This window comes from Diachasma alloeum, unplaced genomic scaffold (genome assembly GCF_001412515.2).
Source record: "Diachasma alloeum isolate Michigan unplaced genomic scaffold, Dall2.0 Dall_scaffold_00316, whole genome shotgun sequence".
Classification (NCBI taxonomy): Eukaryota; Metazoa; Arthropoda; class Insecta; order Hymenoptera; family Braconidae; genus Diachasma; species Diachasma alloeum.
The window spans coordinates 892,345-913,219 of record NW_021680455.1 but is presented as its reverse complement, the minus strand read 5'-3'; the positions used below and the strand labels follow the sequence as shown (position 1 = coordinate 913,219).

General features: G+C 34.6%; 2 protein-coding genes across 4 annotated transcripts in view; one reads left to right on the top strand and one right to left on the bottom strand.

Annotated features, from left to right (window-relative positions):
* LOC107040094 (tissue inhibitor of metalloproteinase) overlaps nucleotides 1–5,668 on the bottom strand; it is a 47,923-nt gene extending 42,255 nt beyond the window's left edge. Inside the window, exons 1-3 of one of the 2 annotated variants that reach the window (XM_015260035.1) lie at nucleotides 5,277–5,668; nucleotides 4,960–5,056; nucleotides 4,643–4,739 (exon numbers count right to left, since the gene is read on the bottom strand). The gene's annotated coding sequence lies outside the window, so the exon portion shown is untranslated. The remainder of the gene's footprint in view (nucleotides 1–4,642; nucleotides 4,740–4,959; nucleotides 5,057–5,276) is intronic. The other variant, XM_015260036.1, reaches the window with a different exon arrangement.
* LOC107040093 (synapsin) overlaps nucleotides 1–20,875 on the top strand; it is an 88,438-nt gene that overhangs the window by 55,449 nt on the left and 12,114 nt on the right. For both annotated transcript variants that reach the window (XM_015260033.2, XM_015260032.2), the window contains exon 6: nucleotides 20,614–20,819. In XM_015260033.2, coding sequence (XP_015115519.1) covers nucleotides 20,614–20,819 — 206 coding nt within the window. The remainder of the gene's footprint in view (nucleotides 1–20,613; nucleotides 20,820–20,875) is intronic.

Genomic DNA, 20,875 nt, shown 5'->3' with positions numbered 1-20,875 from the left:
AAATATATCAATGATCGGCGGAACGCGAGGAATGTAATCTCGTTAAATTTCCAATGTGAATAAGTAATTCTGAGTTTAATACTCAGAATTCCTCACTGAATGGTTGCACGAGGAATTTTGAATTGAATATTCGAATGCAGCTGTCACTTGCATGCCAAAAAGAGTAAAAAATAAACAAACTCTGAAATCGAATGGATTGACATAAAAACAGCGCACGAGGTCTCTCAATAACTCTCGACCGAACAAAATGAAACAGTTGATTGGAAGCGTGATATCAACTCAAATAATTTAATTCCAAAGCGAATATTCGCAAAAAACTAGAAAATTTGGATCCATCAGCATTACGAAAATAAAACCTGTTCCAGTGAATAACCGGAGAAATTTGTGTTTCAAAAACAAAATTACCCCAACATTTTATCTCATGGAGCAGTTTTTTGCTGTATATTTCAATAGTGAGAAAAGCATTTCAATTTAACCTTTATTAATATAAGAATAAACTCCTAAAGTTTTCTGGAGAGAAATGTAAAGTTGAATAATTCTCTTGTTTTATTAAATCTTTAGTCAACTGTCGTCAAGAGTGAATACTCAATTTTTCACAAAATCGAAAACTGAAATAAAACAGTTTAATGGGAGCGTGATACCTCCTCAAATGAAAAATAATCAATAATTTTCATAAAAAGAAACATCTGAAACACAATCATTTCTCTTTCATCCGTCGTACAAACGCAATTGAATTACGTTCAACCGAATACATTAGAACATTTTCGTACCTCTCGTCTGCACTCCAAAGCACTCACGACTTTCACGGAAAAAATTCGTGAAAATGGAACACAATATTGAGAGGGGAGTGAAATGCCAGAGACAAGAGGGATTATTCTATTTATTAAAATGTAGAATGATAGAAAAATCGCGGGGATTATTCCACTGAAAAGCGAGGAGAATCTTCACTTCAAAGTACCCATTTCACCTCTGGAGTCTACGATAAAAATTCAGGTTTGAGTATCCCGAGAGCTATTCGAGATATTCAGCCAATTGATTTGTATTCCGAATCGGAAATTCCTTTCCAATGAAGTTTTCCAATGAACGAATTTCCTATTTCCAATTCCCTACACAGAAGCCCTTGATAAACTCTCATAAATCCTTTGTCTCAAATTATTCCGCAACTTCCTAAAAAAAACTGAAGAGTTTAGAAATCTCATGTGAATCACTTTACTAATATCTCTGTAACTACCAGGTTTAGAGAGAAAAATCAAAGGACCTTTTTTGTGGCCGATGAAATTCGAGCAAGAAATCTCTTGATAAATTCGCCTAAACCCCTCCCGTTCCAAGGCATCCACAAAGTAATCAACAAACTCATTTCAAAGTTTCAAGACTTCCCTCTCTTCAAATATACTCGGAAGAATTGAATTAAAAAAAATCGCTTCTGTGCTGATTTTTACTCCTGACCACAAATTATTTTCTAGAACAGATTTTTAATCCTCAGCTTTTCTCAAAATTTTCTTGAATGAATGCATCAAATCTCCTCAATTAATTAAGTAATTATCTCAGCAATGAAGCATTCTCCGAAACGCTGTCAAAAGAATTATTTTGTACTCCCCGAATTTCTCTGCAAAAATCTCTTGTGACGAATGTCCTTAAATCAACGATATCTCCGAAATGAGAAAACGGGAAAATAAATGAAATGTGAATTAAACAGCCTAGAGAAATTCTCCGCTCATTATCTCGATTCGCAGAAGCTGAATTTAATTCCATAATCATCGGATTAATCAACTCAGAGACATACCCAGAGATAACGCATCTGCGGTGTTAAACATCCGTTAGAGAGCGTGCGAGAAAGTGCAGGCGAGAGGAGTCCAAGCCCCCCACCAACAATATCCATAATGTCCCACCGGAACTAATGAGAGCGATGATAATAACAAGCATAAGCGGCTTCCTGAATTTTCGAGAGTTCCTTGCACACCCGGGGACATGCTTTATTTCAATTCAATAAACTTGATTCGAGTGACATGAATGGGTTTATTCAATAGCTCGTTGTGAAATTCTTTTTCAAGTCTAAACTTAGCTGCTATTTGCATTTTTATTCACATAAAATAAATAGCTTTTCAAGTATAAACGAATGTTTTTTTATTGTAAATGAATAATTTAATAGTGAAAAAATGAAAATATTGTTTGGAAGGCCGAGAGAACGAATTTATTTATTTATTTTTATTAATGCTGTAGAAAACCATTTTCGGTTTAATTGGAGCGAGCATACGGACGGAAATGAAGAATAGAAATTTACTAAATGGTAAATTAATAATTCTTCGTGTCATTTTCAAGGAACGAAATGGAAAAGGAATGAAGAAGAGAGAAGAATTTATCTTTTATTCTACATTCCTCACTCTTTCCTAGACTCACTGTTAGAACATAAAAAAATGAAATTTCATGAATAGTTGACTAATAGTTTCCAAAAAAGTGACGTAGAATCTGATTTAAGAACAAAAAGTAATGTAATTACCCATTTCATTGAAAATTCAATGAAATTCCAAAATTTTGAGCAGTAAGAAGAGGAATTTTCAATTTAAACATGAATGTCCAGTACCAAATTCCACAGAATTTCTATTTAATTCAAATTACAAGAAAATATTTGCCTAAATAGTTTCATTTTTTTGCAAAATAATTGGATTGAAATTACAGTTTCATTGAATTTTCCATGAAATGTTGAAATTTCAATAACGAAATTTCTTCAAATTTCAGCCAAAATATTAAACAGCATTAGTAGTTTCCAAGGGAGTGACAGTGAATCTAATTTAAATGAAAAAAGATCATTAAATTCCACACTTCACTCAAAATTCAATGAAATTTCGAAATTTTCGGCAGTAGGAAGAGGAATTTTTAATTAAAACCTGAATATTCAGTACCAAATTACACAGAATTTTCAATTAATTTAACCTACAAGAATATATTTACCTAAATTGTCCCATTTTTTACGGAACAATTGGACCGAAATTCACAGTTTCAGACGAAATTCCGTGAAATATCAGTCGAAATGATAAAAAGCGTTAAAAATTGCTCAAAAACGCATTCAGTCCCACGTTTGCCAACCGCATGAAGTTAATTTTTACTACATTTTCCTCTCCATGCATTAGAACCGAGAATAAAGCACTCCAAGCCCATTAAACAGTTGTCTGCCTCTGAAATACTTGGCTACTCAACGAATACCTCGAATACCACACTTTGAACTCTTCGTTTTTCCGCAGAAATCCGAGTGATGAGATAATACGGTCCACAAAAGCAGAAGATCAATATTATCCATCTCGTCAAATTCCTAGAATTTCATTGATGTTCCAGATGTAAAGTGCCTCATTACTCCAATGATAATTAAGTGAGGCGGTAAACATAGAATTACATCATCACGAACACTTCTCGCGGGACAAATCTCTCCAAGTCAACGGCATTATAATAAACATGAAAGTAGAAATAAAAATTGCGGGAGAAGTGAGGGAGTCGCTCTCGTAAAAACGGTGTCACGTACCTAATAAAATCCTTTCGGCGAAAAGCTGTTAAAGCGACAAATTGCCAGCCAAGATCATTGGAGAATTCCGAAGCCATTCGTTCACGTATGAAAACAAAATCCCTATCGTATTACGTGATCGTTGGATCATACCCCTATTATGACTTCATGAAAACAAGACGAATGAAATATGAAACATGTTTTATGATGACTCTCCGAAAATGAAGAAATTCGTGGGAAAATTAATGTAATCAACGACAAAGAAGTGATGAAAATAGAGAAAATAACAAAATTGAAGTAATAAATTGTAGATAATAAAATCTGCAGCTATTTTTTTAAATTTTCATAGGTTTAATTGAATCGACTCAATCAAGTTTTCTATGTAAAAAACTGGTAAACAATCGAAAACTTCTGAAACTCTTTCATTTAAAAAAATTTTTCAGGTTTCTTAAATTTATCTCAAAGCGTAACACAAAATTTGAGGCAATTTTAAAAATTTGTTAAGTCTTTCTGATATGACATTCATAGTGTCTACAATAAAATGAAATGAATCGACTAACATTTGAAAAGAATAAATGAAAATATATTTGATCCTCGCCGGTATCTCTTTTTCTCAAGCTTTTTAGCAAATGTTTTTCCAACACTTTAAAAAAACCTTCACCTCAACTCCAATTCTCATTTTATCGTAAATAATCCATTTACAATACAAAAATCAAGTTCCAAAACAAAATAATAAATTCACAAAGAAAATCTACGGCAAATTAAAAAAATTTTCAGAAATAAAATTGAACTGAATCAATCAATTCCCAATTTGTATTTTTCACAAATTAATAAACAATTTAATATCGTTGCAGAAAAACCCCGAAACTCATCAATTTTAACTACTCTGCAATATTAATTCCGATAGGAATCGAGGAAATAAAAAAGCGAATAAAATCAATGAGAAAATACAACAATCAACCACCAAAACAGAATAATAAATTCACAATCAAAAACCTGCAATAATTTTTAAAAATTTTCACAAATTGATGAACAAGTAAATATCGTGGCACAGAAAACCCCGAAACTCATCAAGTTTGTTTACTCTGCAATATTAATTACGATAGAACCCGAATAAATAAAAAAGCGAATAAAATAAAAAAAAAATACCTTTGATCCTACACGATCTCTCCCTCAACCTATGTATCAGCTGTTTTTCCGACGCTCCAAAAAATCCTTTACCGTAACTCCAATTCCCACTTTATCTCTAATAATCCATCAACAATCCAAAAATCAACCAATAAAACAGATTAATAAATTCACAATCAAAAACCTGCAATAATTTTTAAAAATTTTCACAAATTGATGAACAAGTAAATATCGTGGCACAGAAAACCCCGAAACTCATCAATTTTCTTTACTCTGCAATATTAATTACGATAGAACCCGAACAAATAAAAAAGCGAATAAAATCAAAAAAAAAATACCTTTGATCCTACACGATCTCTCCCTCAACCTATGTATCAGCTGTTTTTCCGACGCTCCAAAAAATCCTTTACCGTAACTCCAATTCCCACTTTATCTCTAATAATCCATCAACAATCCAAAAATCAACCAATAAAACAGATTAATAAATTCACAATCAAAAACCTGCAATAATTTTTAAAAATTTTCACAAATTGATGAACAAGTAAATATCGTGGCACAGAAAACCCCGAAACTCATCAATTTTCTTTACTCTGCAATATTAATTACGATAGAACCCGAACAAATAAAAAAGCGAATAAAATCAAAGAAAAAATACCTTTGATCCTACACGATCTCTCCCTCAACCTATGTATCAGCTGTTTTTCCGACGCTCCAAAAAATCCTTTACCGTAACTCCAATTCCCACTTTATCTCTAATAATCCATCAACAATCCAAAAATCAACCAACAAAACAGATTAATAAATTCACAACAAAAAACCTGCAACAATTTCTAAAATTTTTTACAAATAAAATTGAACCGAATCATTCAATTCTCCCGTGTTTTTCACAAATTAAAGAACACCTAAACCGCGCCGATTTCTTTTCAACTCTGCGACTTCTTGAAACGTCCGCCGAGACGTAATACAAAGAGAATAACCGTTCGCGCGCGAGCTTCGAAAAGCAATGGCCAGAGTCAGAGACGGACACTGGTGCGGTTGTTCCTTCCCTCACCGGGTTATGCTGACTCGGGGGCATACACTCTCGTGTGCCGAGCAAGAGCCACACACGATATCTTATTATCGCTCTTTCACTTCTCCTCCCGCGCGAACGTAGACGACAGCCTCCTTGTCCAACCGGTGCGTCTTATCTCTCACCGTCGAGTGCCACCCGGGATCCCTCCGTCTCGCTCCCTCGGAGCGGTTCAAGTCAGCGCCACGCGTCCGCACCGGTGATCAGAAGCCCGAAGGTCCACTACACCCACGTGCCCCAGGAACTTGAGAACCGAGTAATGGGAATTATAGGCGGTTTTATAGGGAGATATTGAAAACCGGTATGTGGAGCGATGTTAATCGGCCACTGCGCCACCCGTGATCTATGATATTCTGCACGAAGGACGAACGGAAAAACCGCGGTGAAGGAGGGGAGAGGGTTTTTGGGGCTGATGGAGAGACGATATCTCATTATCACACCTTTAAGGATGTTCGACACCCTTTTAGCCAAAATTGACGTTGTTTTCATTTTTCTGGCAAATTATCGATGGGAGTGACGTGAAAAAGTATAACGATTTTGTGGTTTGTCATTCTTTAATGGCTCACGAAGTTGCGTAGTGGTGCGATAATTTTCATGCGTTTTTTCTACGGTTTTGTGATTCTTTTTAAAAGTTTAGAGAAATCGCAGGAAAATGTTCGCACCAACTTAAAATTTCGTCAGTCATTAAATAATGACAAAACGCAAAAACGTTATATTTTTTCACGTCAATTTCATCATAAGTTTGCCAGAAAAATTAAAAAAACGTGAATTTTGGAAGAAAGGGTGTAGAACATCCTTAAGGATTTCCCACCAACTAGTTATTGAAATTCACCAAATAATCATCTCCGTGTGAATAATCACTCATATCGGGGGTTAACAAACGCCTCTCGATCCGAGGCACTCCGAAAAAAACTGGAGCGAAGTAAAACTTGATGCGAAGCCTTTTAATGCTCACAATTAGGGCACTATTAACCCATGATATCTACCCCCAGGGCACATCAAACAATGGACTCGTAGTTGAACTAATGTCAGAATCGTGTTGTCACAACAGAGGTGTGCAAAATTATCTTATCCACATTTAGGTCACGTATCTCAGCTGTGTTACATGATTGGTGTATATTTGTGGGCAGAGTCATTACGGAGCTGATGGAACATGCATTAGGTATTGCTCTTTGATGTCGTGTGCAGGCGTCGATAATGGGCTCGAGACATTTATGAAATTGTAATTGATTTACGATCAATGCAATCAAAGAACGATCAGATTTCCGAATTGTTAAACAGTTTTCGTTGCAATTCCCGGTACACATCCTGGAAATTTTTATCAAGTGACATTTCCACTGAAATTTCGTGCAATTTTGGGGAGTGGGGTTTCTACGATGATGTATTTTAAACAATTATTCTGTGTATTCAATTTAGAAAAAAAAGAAAATTCTGGGAAAAATGGAAAATTTATGTCATTTTGTTTCTGAATATTCCTGTTCCACTGAAAATGCAATCAAATTGTAAAATTTCAATCTCACTTCCATTGAATTAGTTGATAGTTGATAATTTTCATCAACTACTTGTTGACATTCACCAAATAATTTTCTTCGTGCACATGTTTATTGACTTGTCATGATGTTGATTCGCGGATTACAAGACATCGGAATTGACAATGTAAGGAGGAAGCTGAATTGAATTGCAGATTAAGAATTTCAACAGTTTTATTCAGATTAAGAGGCGGTGTGTTGTGGGGGGGGGGGCGACATTTGTGGGGTCTTTATGGATATTCAAGACTCACGCAATTGAACAGATTTGGCCGCAGACTCGGGCTCCCAGCGGTGGCAGTTCAATTCGCTTCAATTAGAATGGAGAGAAAAAAATCGGACGACTATCGGGACTTTCTCGCGTGCCACTGAACCATGAATCATGTCATGCCTAGACACATTTATAGCGACCAAACACATTTTTAACTCGGGTGAAACACGGCGCCACGTATTGTATAATGCAAACTCCATTGATGGATTGCATTTGGAAAATGTAAATTTTTTCATGGGAGACTGTTTGAATCTGCATGTGGGACGGAGTTGAGTGAATGACGGGAGATAAATGAAGTTAATTTTTTTTGTTTTTGTACTTTTTTTGGAACAAGGGAGTTTGGAGGTGAATTGAAAATAATTAGAGTTTTTCATGTTGAGTGATTGAAAAACTTTCAGGGAATTCTCTATTTTTTGTTGGAAATTCGAGACAATTTTAGCTTTCAAACGCCCGAGATTTCATTAAACAAAATTCCATTATAAATTTCCAACAATAACTTCTTTTATAATTGATAAAATCCTATGCAAAAAGAATTTTTTTGGAACAAGTGAGTTTGAAGGTGAATTGAAAACAATTAGTGTGGAAGTGTTTTTCATGGTTGAGTGATTAAAAAACTTTGCGGGAATTCTACAGCTTTTTATTGGAAATTCGAGGCAATTTTTGCTTTGAAACTTCCAGCGAGAGATTTTAATTTCATTTTAAAAATTTGCCATCGTTAATTTTCAACAACTTTGTCCATAATTACAGAAATTTAAGAAAAGTATATTTTGACAAATTCTCCAAAACCCCTTACTTCCAGAAATATTAACAAAACACTCTGCAACTTCTCATAAATTTCATGCAAATTATTCTCCAAATATCTTCGAAACTACTATAGTTAGAGAAAAATATCAGAAGACTTCTTCATAGGCCATGAAATTTCCCACAAAAAAGTATTTAAAATAATTTCTAAACCTCCTACCTTCCAAAGATATTCACAAAACACTTAATTGTACAAATATCTTCTAAATTAACCCTAAAAAATCTCTCAAAAATTTTTCCTCAGTTCCTCCCGGCTCCACATATCCGCGAAATAATCAACCACAAACTCATTTCAAAGATTTAAGACTCCTCTCTCCTCAAATATAAATTCCGAAGGGAATTTATTCCGAGGGAATAAATTCCGAAAAAATCGCTTCTGTGCTGAGTTCTACTCCCGACAAAATACCCTGCGATTTCGTAACACAAGATGAACTTTAACAAATTTCATGCCGATTATTCTTCAAATATCAGAGAAAATAGAGAAAAATATCACTTCTTTTATAGCCAATGAAATTTCCCACGAAAAAGTATTTAAAATAATTTCCAAAAGCCCCTTCCTACCAAAGATATTCACAAAACATTTAATTTTACAATTATCTCTAAATTTACCCTAAAGAATCTCTCAAAAACTTTTCCTAAGCCCCTTGTGGCTCCACATGTCCGCGAAATAATCAACCATAACGATTTAAGACTCCCCTCTCCTCAACTATAAATCCAACCGAGAGAATAAATTCCACAAAAATCGTTTCTGTGCCGAGTTTTGCTCCCGACAACCTGGGCGTTCTCATCCATAATCACCCGAAGGAGGTAGCATTCCCCAGGTGAAGTCCCATTGAATCATCCACTTACCCTCTTTTTACATGCCCACCCACGCACAGCATCATTCCACTGCATTTTCCCCCGTAATTCTCTCTCTTTTCTTTGAAAACCAAATGAAACGAATTTGTCCCGAACACGTACTCCCTATTCTTCGATGGATTTCTCCATTGAGAAACCTGAAGAGCCACCAACCAAATGATGTGGCTCCAGTTCCTGTGGTTGAATGCACAATGCCCCTTTCCCCTTTTCGGTTTCATCACGTGAAACGAGCCGGAGGGTTCGGGGGGCGATTGTGGCATACTCACGCGCATCATCAGCAGACCTAGGTGCCCGGGTGGGTTCGCTATAATTCCAACCAGAAATCAACCTGAATGGCTGCTGACACGAAACACGACATAATACATATATCCCGAGAGAATTGAGATATACCGCAATTGGATCTGCGCTCCAAATGGATTGGAACTTCTACGACGGTTCAGAGGTATTTCTCGGGATAATTTGAGTGGATGGAAATGTTTTGATGAAAACAAAACGAAATTGATAAGGAGTTGATGCTGCGCTATTACTCTTAGAAGATTGAAAAAGAAAACTGAAGAGTTCACGGAGAAACAAATTTTTTGTGAGTTCAGTTCACTGAGAAAAAAATTTACTTGTGCCAAGGAATCATTTTCTTAGGAGAAGAATTAATTTTTTTGGGAGCGGATTTCTCCAGACCAGTCGGTCCCAGGTGGTTCATGTCCATCACCAAACATTACAGTTATGTTGAGTTATAAGATGATTACGCTAGATGTTACCTTGAATAAAGACCCTTCATTATGTTTAAATTTTTTCAAATGTTTGATTTTCTTACGTAACATAATTTGGAATAATTCTAAATGTTAATAATTGTCAATAGAATTCATTGAGGGTCATATGTAGCATTATCATTCCACAACTCAACATAATTGTAATATTTGGAGATGGACTTGCACCACCTGGGAATGATTGCCCTGGAGAAAAACGCTATTAAAAAATAAATTCTTCTCCCAAGAAAATAATTCCTTGGCAAAAATAATTTTCCTTCTCAGTGTTGAAATTTCAAGTGAAAAAGTTTGAAATTTTTAACAGCGAGAAAGTTACATAAAATTTCTGCATTTCTTCGGTGACGAATCAGTTAATTTCTTGAATATTCAAGTGTTCTCAATTTTCAAGTCCATATGGCACTGAAAAGCTTTGAAAATGTTGACAATTCAGGTGCTGCAAAATTTATGGGGAGTTGATGCAACACGGTTACGAAAAAAGCGAATTTTCGTGGAGAATTTACGGGTAATCTATCGGAGATCGAGATTAAATTCGATTCAAGGGAAAAAATGATGGAATTTCACATTTTACAAGAAATTCAATGGAATTCAAAATTAGTTTCAACAGCATAAAGATGGAAATTCCTGAATTCATTTGAATTTTCCGGATTTAATTGAATTTAGAAATTTTTATGGAATAATTGATCTGAAATTCAGTTTTTATTGATTTTCCCATTCAATTGTGAATTCCCAATGACGAAATTAATTGAAATTTCAGCCAAGAATTCAATAATTATGAATTCTATTAGAATTCTATCGAAAATTTCATTCATTTTTCATTTCAACAAAAATGTTTAACAGAAAATATTATACGTTATTTTAAAAAATCCACAGAATTTTGTCATTCCCTAAAACCTATTTTATTTAGATTTGTTCTATAGTAATCTTACATGTTTTTCTAGTTGATTTTTCTCCGATAAGAGAAATAAAATGCAGTAGGAACAACTATGAAAATTTGTATCAAAAAATTTCTAAAGGAACTATTAATGAATAAGTTGTATATATTAATTTTAATCCATCAAGATCTTGAAATTTGTCATAATATTATGCACTCTGTCGTAAACATCTTAAAAAATACGAGATTCAGAGGAAAACATCGTAATTCCAGTGACATTTGCTGAATAAATCAGCTGAAATTTCACATTTGGCTACAAATTTTATCCTTCTCCTCCATTCACATCCATAAAATAAAAAAACTCTCATATTTTATGGCTAGACAAGACACTGCCTCGATACTTTACCAATCTTCCCACATTTTCCCATCATTCAGTTCCACCGCAAAATTTATAGTCTCTTTAAAAAAAACCTACAGACAGCGTTTTTCCCCCCGGGATTTACTATTTTTCAAAAAAACCCAGTGTGTCACGCTGATTTGAAATTCATGGTACAGAGTTCAGCTAGAAGGCTTTGCAATTGGAGAGGGCTTCCTCGAGTAATCAAACCACGAGGCCAGAATATACGATCGTTTTATAGTTGCGATGCAACGAGTGAGTGTTCACCATTCAGTTTAACGTTGGAATACTCCACTGCTTCTGTGTCATGTAAATCGCAGTGGGAGCTCCTCCAATCCTTTCCAGAGGTAGTCAAAATGCAAGAGGCGGAGCTCGGGGTTTTTGTGGGGAATCTTTCACACGTAATCCCGGAAAACAAAAGGAGTAGTCGTGTTCTTTTATCATTTAATCTGCCGGTTCATGAAGAATTGAGTATTTTTCGTGGTGCATTCAAGTTGAGTTGGAAATTCATAGCCAAAGTTATTGTTGGGGAGTATCTCTGGAATGGAGGTGTATCGAACAAGCGATATTCCGCAAAATTTACGACTAATATGGGATGATTGTTTATTTATTATTAATTTGGAAAGAATGAAAAGATTCATTCTTTGTTTTGTGATAAATGGCTTCAATTTCAATTCGATTTATTATTTGAATTTGGTTTGATTTTGTTATTATTCTTCATTCGTTTTAAATATACTTTGAGGCATTATTTGATGAGAAGAACGAGGATACTTGTCATTTTAAGTTTGGATTTCCAGTGAAAACTAGGGCGATAATTTGATTTAGTAACAACAATAGTTTAGAATACAATGACGCGGAATAAATGTTTGATATGTGAGGATCTCACAAATTACAGAATTGAAGAATAAATAATTTATTACGAAAAGTTCGAAAATTGATGAAAATACAAGTTGAGAATCGTAAAGGAAGAAAATTTACGAAAAATAAGTTTTGGAAAATAATTTAATAAGTTTAAAATTTAAAAAGTTCGTTACAAATATAAATTTTAGTTGAATTGAGGTTGATTCACTTGAGTATTTACCGAGACCGAGCAATTAATTTAAATTTAGGATAGATTGAATGTTTTGATGCGTCCACACTGACGGCTCAACGTAAAGTGTCCTTTTCTCTTTGCGTATGGCTGCGACAGCCTTCAGGTAGTAGGACCCGGGTATAAGGGTCTCATTGCGGACGCATTTTCAATTTTCTGTTTTTAGCTGTAGTTTCCAGGAATATAAGAATACACTACAGTTTTCCTCTTGAGTTGGAGGCGGTAAATACTCAAATGTAACATTTGAGTAATTTTACTGGGTTTAGACAGTTTAGAGAAACAACATCAAAGATGCTTTTTTAACCGATGAAATTCTCTGCAAGAAATCTCTTGATAAATTTCCTAAACTCCTTTTGTCTCAAGATATCCGCAAGATAATCAATAAGCTAATTTCAACGTTTTGAAACTCCTCGCGCGTCAAATACATTCACATGAAGGACAAAATTCGCCTTTGTGCTGAATATTACTCTCCCGATGATCCTAGCGTTCTCATCCATAATCGCTCGAAGGAGGTAACGTTTTTCGAAGGAAATATTATCCAACAAACTTCAAACTTTCGGTTTTTAATTACTTAATTCTCTCAGAACTGAGGGAATTAAGTAATTGAAAACCGAGAGAACTGAATATCTAAAAATCTTTCTTGTACTTCATAAAATTCTCGACAAAAAATGTTCTTTGATAAGTTTAGATGAACCCTTTCTTTGCAACGTATTCACAGAACGCTCTGCAAGGCCGTAACACCAGATGAGTTCACGAATTTCATGCAAATTATTCTCCAAATATCTTTGAAACTACTACGAAAAAAATATCAAATATCAAAGAACCTCTTTTACATGAAGTTCCCCACAAAAAATTTGTTTTGACAAATTTCCCAATTTACCCCTTGCTTTCAAAGATATTCATAAAACACTTTGCAACTTCCGGAATAGAAATGGAAGAATTTAGTAATTTCAGGCTAATTATTTCGCAAACACCTCTAAAACTAGTGAATTCCGAGGAAAACATTGAAAAATTTTCACAGCCGACGAAATTCTACACAAAATGACCACAAAATGGCCAACAAAACTCATTTAAAATGAGACAATGCATTTTAAAACACCGCCTGTGTGCTGAATGTTGAGCTTTTTCCACTGTAGATGAATTTTACGGTACCACAAACCGTATCATAAAACTCCATGATATTGATATGTACAAAGCTAATAGACAGGCAGAATGAAAGCTTCAAAAAACGTTACGCCGGTATTTCAAAAGGGTAAAATACCAGCAATATTCCACAAATAAAAAAATGATTTGTGGTAAATGGAGCCATTCATTAAATCGCAAAACCTCTCCCGACATTTGTTAACAATTCTCGATAATTGAATTTGTCAGAGTTAATTGGCCAGAAAATAAAACGCTCGTTCGCTACTACATATGATCACCCAACTGCCTACACATTCCACCATTACACGATGTTCAACAGATCGCAACACTGATAGTTCCTGTCAGGTGACAATTTTATCGTGTCAATCTCAGGTAATTATCCGTCAACTGCGCGAGCCATCAATCTCCCCTCGACTGATTTTTATAATTTCCCTGGAACTGAGGAGTAAAAGACAATTTGAAGAAAAAAAATTGAACACGCGATTTTCTTGGAGCGATATACACTGAGTACGCCCATCATACTTTCCACAGCAGTTGAAGACATCGGTGAGTAAGAGCTATGGAAGGCCATGGCCCTGTGGCCTACGGGGTTTTTCTGGAGAGATATACGACGCGGTCGAGTTGAACGTTACGACATTTTTTATGTTCCTGCGTGTACTGAGATTGTGTGTAAGATTCTTGGCTCAAGATATTTCTTTTGTGTTTTCTGTTTTAACAGGAGTGGAAGAGAGAAAAAATTTATATTATTTTGCGGACGGGAATATTTGATAGAAAAACAAAGACATTTCGCTAAAAAGTTATGTAGAAAGTATTCGAGAAAATTCTATGTAGATCTTGATCTTTTGTAGAATTTATTTTGGAATTTTTCTGCAAGAATTTTTGGACAAGAGTTTTTTCCTTTTTGTGAATTTTATAATGCGAGAATAGAAAGCGGAAAAAGGGGAGGTTGAGGAATTTTTATAATGAAAAATCTTGAGAGAATAATAGAATTCATGCCAAGAAGTCCAATTTTCAGTAGCAATCTATTCAAAAACATAGAATTTTAGAACTCCAATAGAATTTATGATAAGTTCTTTTAAATTACCTCTTTCACTAAATATGTGACAGAAAATAATCAATGAATTATGATTTTTTTAGATACTTTATTTCGCTAGCATTTTCCTATAATAATCCTCGGGTGTGGATTTTTCAAGTTTTTTTATTAGATTTTTTAATAGACAATAAAAGCAAGTGGGAAATAAATTAGCAATACGCTTCCAAATGCTTATTTTGCACATTATTTCTCTCTATCACATATAATTCATTGCTTACTTCATATTATTAAATTGAAAAAGATTTCTTTTCAACTATTCATCATCATTATTCTTATCATCCCTTTTTTCGATACAACCGACTGACTTTTGTCTCAGCCCTTCGATAAAATGTTAATAGAAAAATTTTATCTACGCATAATTGAATGAATTTGAAACATGACATTTGAAGAAACCACCAGAAAGCTTCCATTCAGGGAAATTCATGAAAAACTCAAAATTTTCAACAATCATCATGAAAATCAAATCAACCAATATATTTACCAACCAATATATGTTTTTTAGTTATCGTGAGACAACTGATCTTCGAAAAGATTCGAAAATGGAAAAAACTAATCGATGAATTGAATTTCAATTAATGACGATCGATAGGACTCGACAATACCTACATTAAAAAAAGAGATTCAATTCCATCCATTCATTAGGGAACAATTGAAGAAAAACTTCGTTACATTCGTACACACGTACGGACGAGGTCTAAAAGTGGCATTTTCAGACTTTTTGAATCACAGTGGGTCGATGTAAGATAAAAAATTCAAAACCTAAATTTGAACGGTTATAAAAATTCTATTCGGAAGTAACAACAATACTGAAAATCAGGTTCGTTCCACGATTACTCGACTTGTTCGGTAATTTCTCTCAAACTTTTTCCTCCGCTTACGCGCCAACAATAAAAATCATCAACCTCTCGACATTCAATAATAACCCTCCTTTCACCGCAAGCCACAATCTCCCTGATCCAGGACCTAGATGAGCCAATTACGGTAACTCCTCGATGCTCTCCACGTACTCCTCCGCATCATCGTCAAGTAGCTTATTAAGTCCTCATAGCTGATCGATGAGAGTCACGACTATTGTTGCCACGAGAGGAGTTAAAAAAATGTCAGTTTACAACAAAGCGCGTGGGACTGACGCCGTGAGCCAGTCAATGCCATTCTTGAGGAAGTGTTAGACTCCAGAGTGGAGGGCTTCAGCCAGCCTCTAAGTGGCTAGAATCGTTCCAGTAGCTTATGCGCTAGCGGAAAGTGGTTCGTGTAGGCGCACACTCGGGGCAGACTAACGAGTTTCTAGAAGCCGAGATAGTGCCTCTCGATAATATTGGGTGTATTGATAGGTGGTAACGAGAGTGAGAATCGTAGGCAATCCAACGAGACCACAACGTTCACTTGTCACTCTGCTGGTGCTATTATGTGCCCTCCTGTCTTGATAACTTGTTGTTAAGACGTGGAAACGGTTAAGTGCTCATAAATGGCCGATGTTTGAATATCATTAGAGGGAGACATTCGTCTTGGAGGGTGACAACTAAATTGAGGGGAGAAACGTGAATTATTACATGTATTGAAAAATTCCATTGAAAAATCTCACGTTTAATTTTCTAAGAGGTTTTACCGGTCTTCAGTCAGAATTGTTAGACAATTATATTTTTTGTGTCCATTTTTGGAAAGATACGCAACTCTATTCGGCGTGTTTTGAGTCAATAGATGTTGTTTTTTCTGTATAAATTATCCTGTTGTTTTCTTGTTTTGCATTTTGTTGAGAGAAACAAATACACTGTTACAAAAATTTGGTTGCATTTTCCGGAGAAAGATCTTGAAGTCGATTTAAGGGGGAAAAGTCGATGGGATTTCACGTTTTTCTGAAAATTTAGACGAAGATTCGACAATTTAGATAAATTTTTGAGTGAAAATGAATATTCACTACCGAAATTCTTTGATTCCGAGAATTTTAAAGGAATTCCACGAATTTTTGGAAGAATTCACTGGAAATTCAGAGCAATGTGGAATTCAAGGACAGATTTGTCTCAATTTTCCTAATTTTTATAATTCTCGCAGAATAATTTACTTGAAATTTGCAGTTTCCCCGGATGATTCTGTGAAATTTTGAATTTTCAATTACAAAATTGCTTGAAATTTCAGTGGACAATTTTTAAGCGTAAAAATAAAGCGGAAAAAACTCGCGAATGCCGTTAATTTTTATATAAAAAATCTCAGGAGAACAAGTTACATAGAAAAATCTATGGACAGATTTATAGAAAATATTTTGATTATCAATTGACCTTTTTGTATCAAATATCTATTGAAAATAGAACGGCAAAACAAAAAGAGAATTCTTCAATGCAATTCTAATAGAACGGCAATAGGATTCCATAAAGGAAGCGCTACGTTCTTCTGTTAAATTTGCTACATACTAATAAAAAACTACTTTTCTTGGTATTTTACCAACACATCTTTTTTTTAGAAAATTGAGGAGTTAATTTACTCATTATTATTGCGCGGTTCATTCGTATTTGTTTATGATTACATTTATCAATAATTGCTATTGGATATTCGTTTCGCAGTATCAGCAAACGAAAATATCATCCTCCAGATTGATTATATCAAGAAATGACTGCAAAAATGAAATTTTCCAATCTATTTTCATTAATTGGGTCAATTTTTGCACTGGAAAAGTGAGGAGTTATTTTACGAACGGTAAAAAATAATAAAATAAACACAGCGCATTCGTCCAGAAAAAAACACTGGAAATTCCCCCAGTTTTCCGCGCATTTTTCCAGTGGAAATATCGAATAAAAGGAAATTGATAGATTTTCATTTTTCCATTTGAGTTACTCCACTGAGGTCTCTTCCGTATTTTTTCGTATTCTTCCATGCATCATCAATATTTGATATCGGATATTCGTTTCGCAGGATTCCAGAAAGAAAATATGAGTTGGTAATATCATCCAGTTTGATTACATCAATAATTGATGGAGAAAATGAAATGCGATATTTCCTTTCCCTTTTTTTCTCTTCATTATAACAGAGGAGAGAGGTTTTAACAAGGGGCTTACCCCCTTTGTTCTTTCTCTATCCTCAATGCTCCTCTCGCCTGCATTATCTATGATCATGTTTAAAAGTCTCGTTCGCTCGTAAAAGTACCATCATTTATTCGAACGTTAAAAAGCCTTTCAGAGGATCAAAACATAAAAAGGGACTGTACCATCTATTTCACTCTCATGTTTATATCCTCTTAACGGTATGTGGAATAATGAATGATGCGATTTTCGGGGCCTAATTCTTACGATTCAGAGTGCAGGCAGACCAATTGATTTATGAATTATGAGAGCTGAATTTTTAAATATTTCTCGCAGACTGCTGGATGGATATTGTTTTGAATATTTGGCCGACATTTCAGATTCACTTTTTAAAAAATTTATAAAGTGAAATATTTACTGAATTTTTAGAATTTCGTCATTGAGAATCCCCGATTTGATGGGATTAATCAATGGAAGATGTAAATTTTAATTCATTTACTCCACGAAAATTGATAGAAATCAGGAAAATTTAACGAATTGAATATTCAGTGAAATTTGGAATTTTATGAATCTTTTCCCCTCGAATCGAATTAAATATCGCTCTCCTGAAAATTACTCTAACAATATGAAGAGAATTTGTTAAATCCTTTTCCATTGAAGATATTCAATATATTAAATGAAATTTCAATATAACATAAAATATCGAGCAGTCTCTTTCTATTTTCAAAGCCAGTTCCAATTAATTGCGAAGGGGTAAAACGGTTCAAGTCGATTTTTGGCTGAATAATTTGAAATTTGAATATTTAATTGATGATTAATTTCGGTTTAAATGTTTGGCCGGCATTTCAGATTCACTTTTAAAAAAATTTATGAAGTGAAATATTTACTGAATTTTTAAAATTTCATCAATGAGAATTCACGATTTGATGAGATTAATTAATGGAAGATGTAAATTTTAATTCATTTACTCCACGAAAATTGACAGAAATCAGGAAAATTCAACGAATTGAATATTCAGTGAAATTTGGAATTTTATGAATGTTTTCTCCTCGAATCGAATTAAATATCGCTCTCCTGAAAATGACTATAACAATATCAAGAGAATTTGTTAAACCCCTTTCCTTTGAAAATATTCAATATATTAAACGAAATTTTCCTACAACATAAAATATATAGAGCAGTCTCTTTCTATTTTGAAAGCAGGATTTAATTAATTGCGAAGCGGTAAACCAATTTAAGTTGACTTTGGGCTGAATAATTTGAAATTTGAATATTCAATTGATGATTAAATTTATAATTAAAAAATTGTTGGGTAATATTAACCGATTAACTAATTAAAAATTCAACGCAATTAAAAATTTATGATTATACCGATGTCTACATAGATGCGTGGAATACCGTACGTTTCAATTTTGCACGGATATTCTTCTCAACAATTTCCTATATACTATTTCGAAATATCTCCCAAGGTGCTCGGTTTAGTGGAAAATGAAAAAAAAATACTTCGTCAATTTTTTTGTTGACGGAATTAAATAAAACTTCAACATAAAATTAAATCTATGCAGCACTTTCCTTCCACTTCTGCTCTCAATTTATTTCTCCTCATATATGTCCCTACTTTGTTTGAAACTAAAGGATGGAAGCAGGAACTACTACATTTCAATTCTACATGCACATTCCCGGGTAGCAATTGGAACTGAAATGCAATTAGAATTTCAAAGAGTCCTGTTTGTACAATATTTCCACCAAACAGAACAATTGATTTATTATTGGTGGAAATTCAATAGTAGACGGTGCCCTGTGTCACTGTTAATTAACTTTGTCGCTTGCACGTTCGTAGCAAAGTGAATTCTTCGTTTACAACGCGCACCAATCGATGTGCAACAATGGATGAGTTATAAACGAAGTTGAAGAGCAGCGGATTGGAGTACATAATTTTCCGGAAAACAATTAACTTTGATTATTGAAGTGGAAGGAAAGAGAATTGAAGATTAAATGGAATTCAAAGGGGGAATCAATTTGCTTCGTACGGTTGGGAGAGACGAGCGGAGGTAGGATAATAATAATTCACACGACCACACGTCACAGATCAATACCGGGTAACATTCAAATGGTAAAACTTTCTGTTGGCCGAATGCGTGACTGGCGCAAGTGATCAAGATAATTGGCTTAAAAATGTATTTTTATTGGGTTCGATAGCTCCCCGGGCACGATTTCGCGAATTGTCATCCACTGGTATCGATGCTATTGTACTCGTGGGGAACAATCAAATGGATAACATTTTTTTTAAGAATTAACGGAGTTGGAGAGCTTTTAGTGGATTAAAATTTTAAAATGGGTCTTCTGATTTCATCTTAAAATTATGTCTCTTTGTATTATAAAAATTTAAATTGACTTCTGGTGATGAAAATTTTGTACTCGAAATTAAGACTCGAAAATTAAGGGTTACAAGGGTCAAAATAAGGGTCACAGGAGTCAACATCATGGTCATGAGAGTGAGAATAGAGGTCATACGGGTTACAAGGGTCAAAATTAGGATCATGAGGATCACGAGGGTAAGATTAAGGGTCACAAGGGTCACAAGGATCACATTAACCGTTAAGATTATGGGGGTTGGCGAGCGGAGCGAGCAGAGGGCGCAGCGTAATTTTAAATAAGTGAATAGAATTCAATAAAAAAAAATCTATTCGTTTTACCGTGCAATCATTCTCTTGAGACTTTTCTCTATCAAAATTCCCGGGTATTCACTTTCCATTTTTTTCGCTGTGTTTCATTCACTCTTCATTACGAAATCGAAGGAGAAGAAATGTAAAATTCATGCCCAAGAATTCTCGTAAAATGCCAACAAAGTTATATGAAAAAAGGGGTGCAAGAAGACTTAAATTTTCCGCAGTCTTTCGATAGAATTGTAAAAAAAACCGTCAGATTTTTCTCTTAAATTTTTTGTTCCGCGAAACCCACTGGTTCCAGAGACACGTTCAAAATAATGTTAATCAAATTTATGAACTTCTTTCGGATTCCCATGCCGCATGCAACAATGAAGAAATGTGATAAATCTTTTATGGATGATGAAAGAATCCTTTTATCTTATGCTTCAGGTCTCAGCACCTCGTTACCCGGCAGTCGTAAAACTTGGTCATGCACACGGTGGGGTTGGCAAAGCTCGTGCCGAGAACAACCAGGAATTCCAAGATTTAGCATCGCTTGCAGCCCTAACAACTACATACTGCACATCGGAGCCTTACATCGACACCAAATACGATGTTCACGTGCAAAAGATCGGAAACAATTACAAAGCATTCATGTGAGTAGTTTCGGAAATATCATTTGCAGTTCAATTGCTCGATTTCATTATCGGCG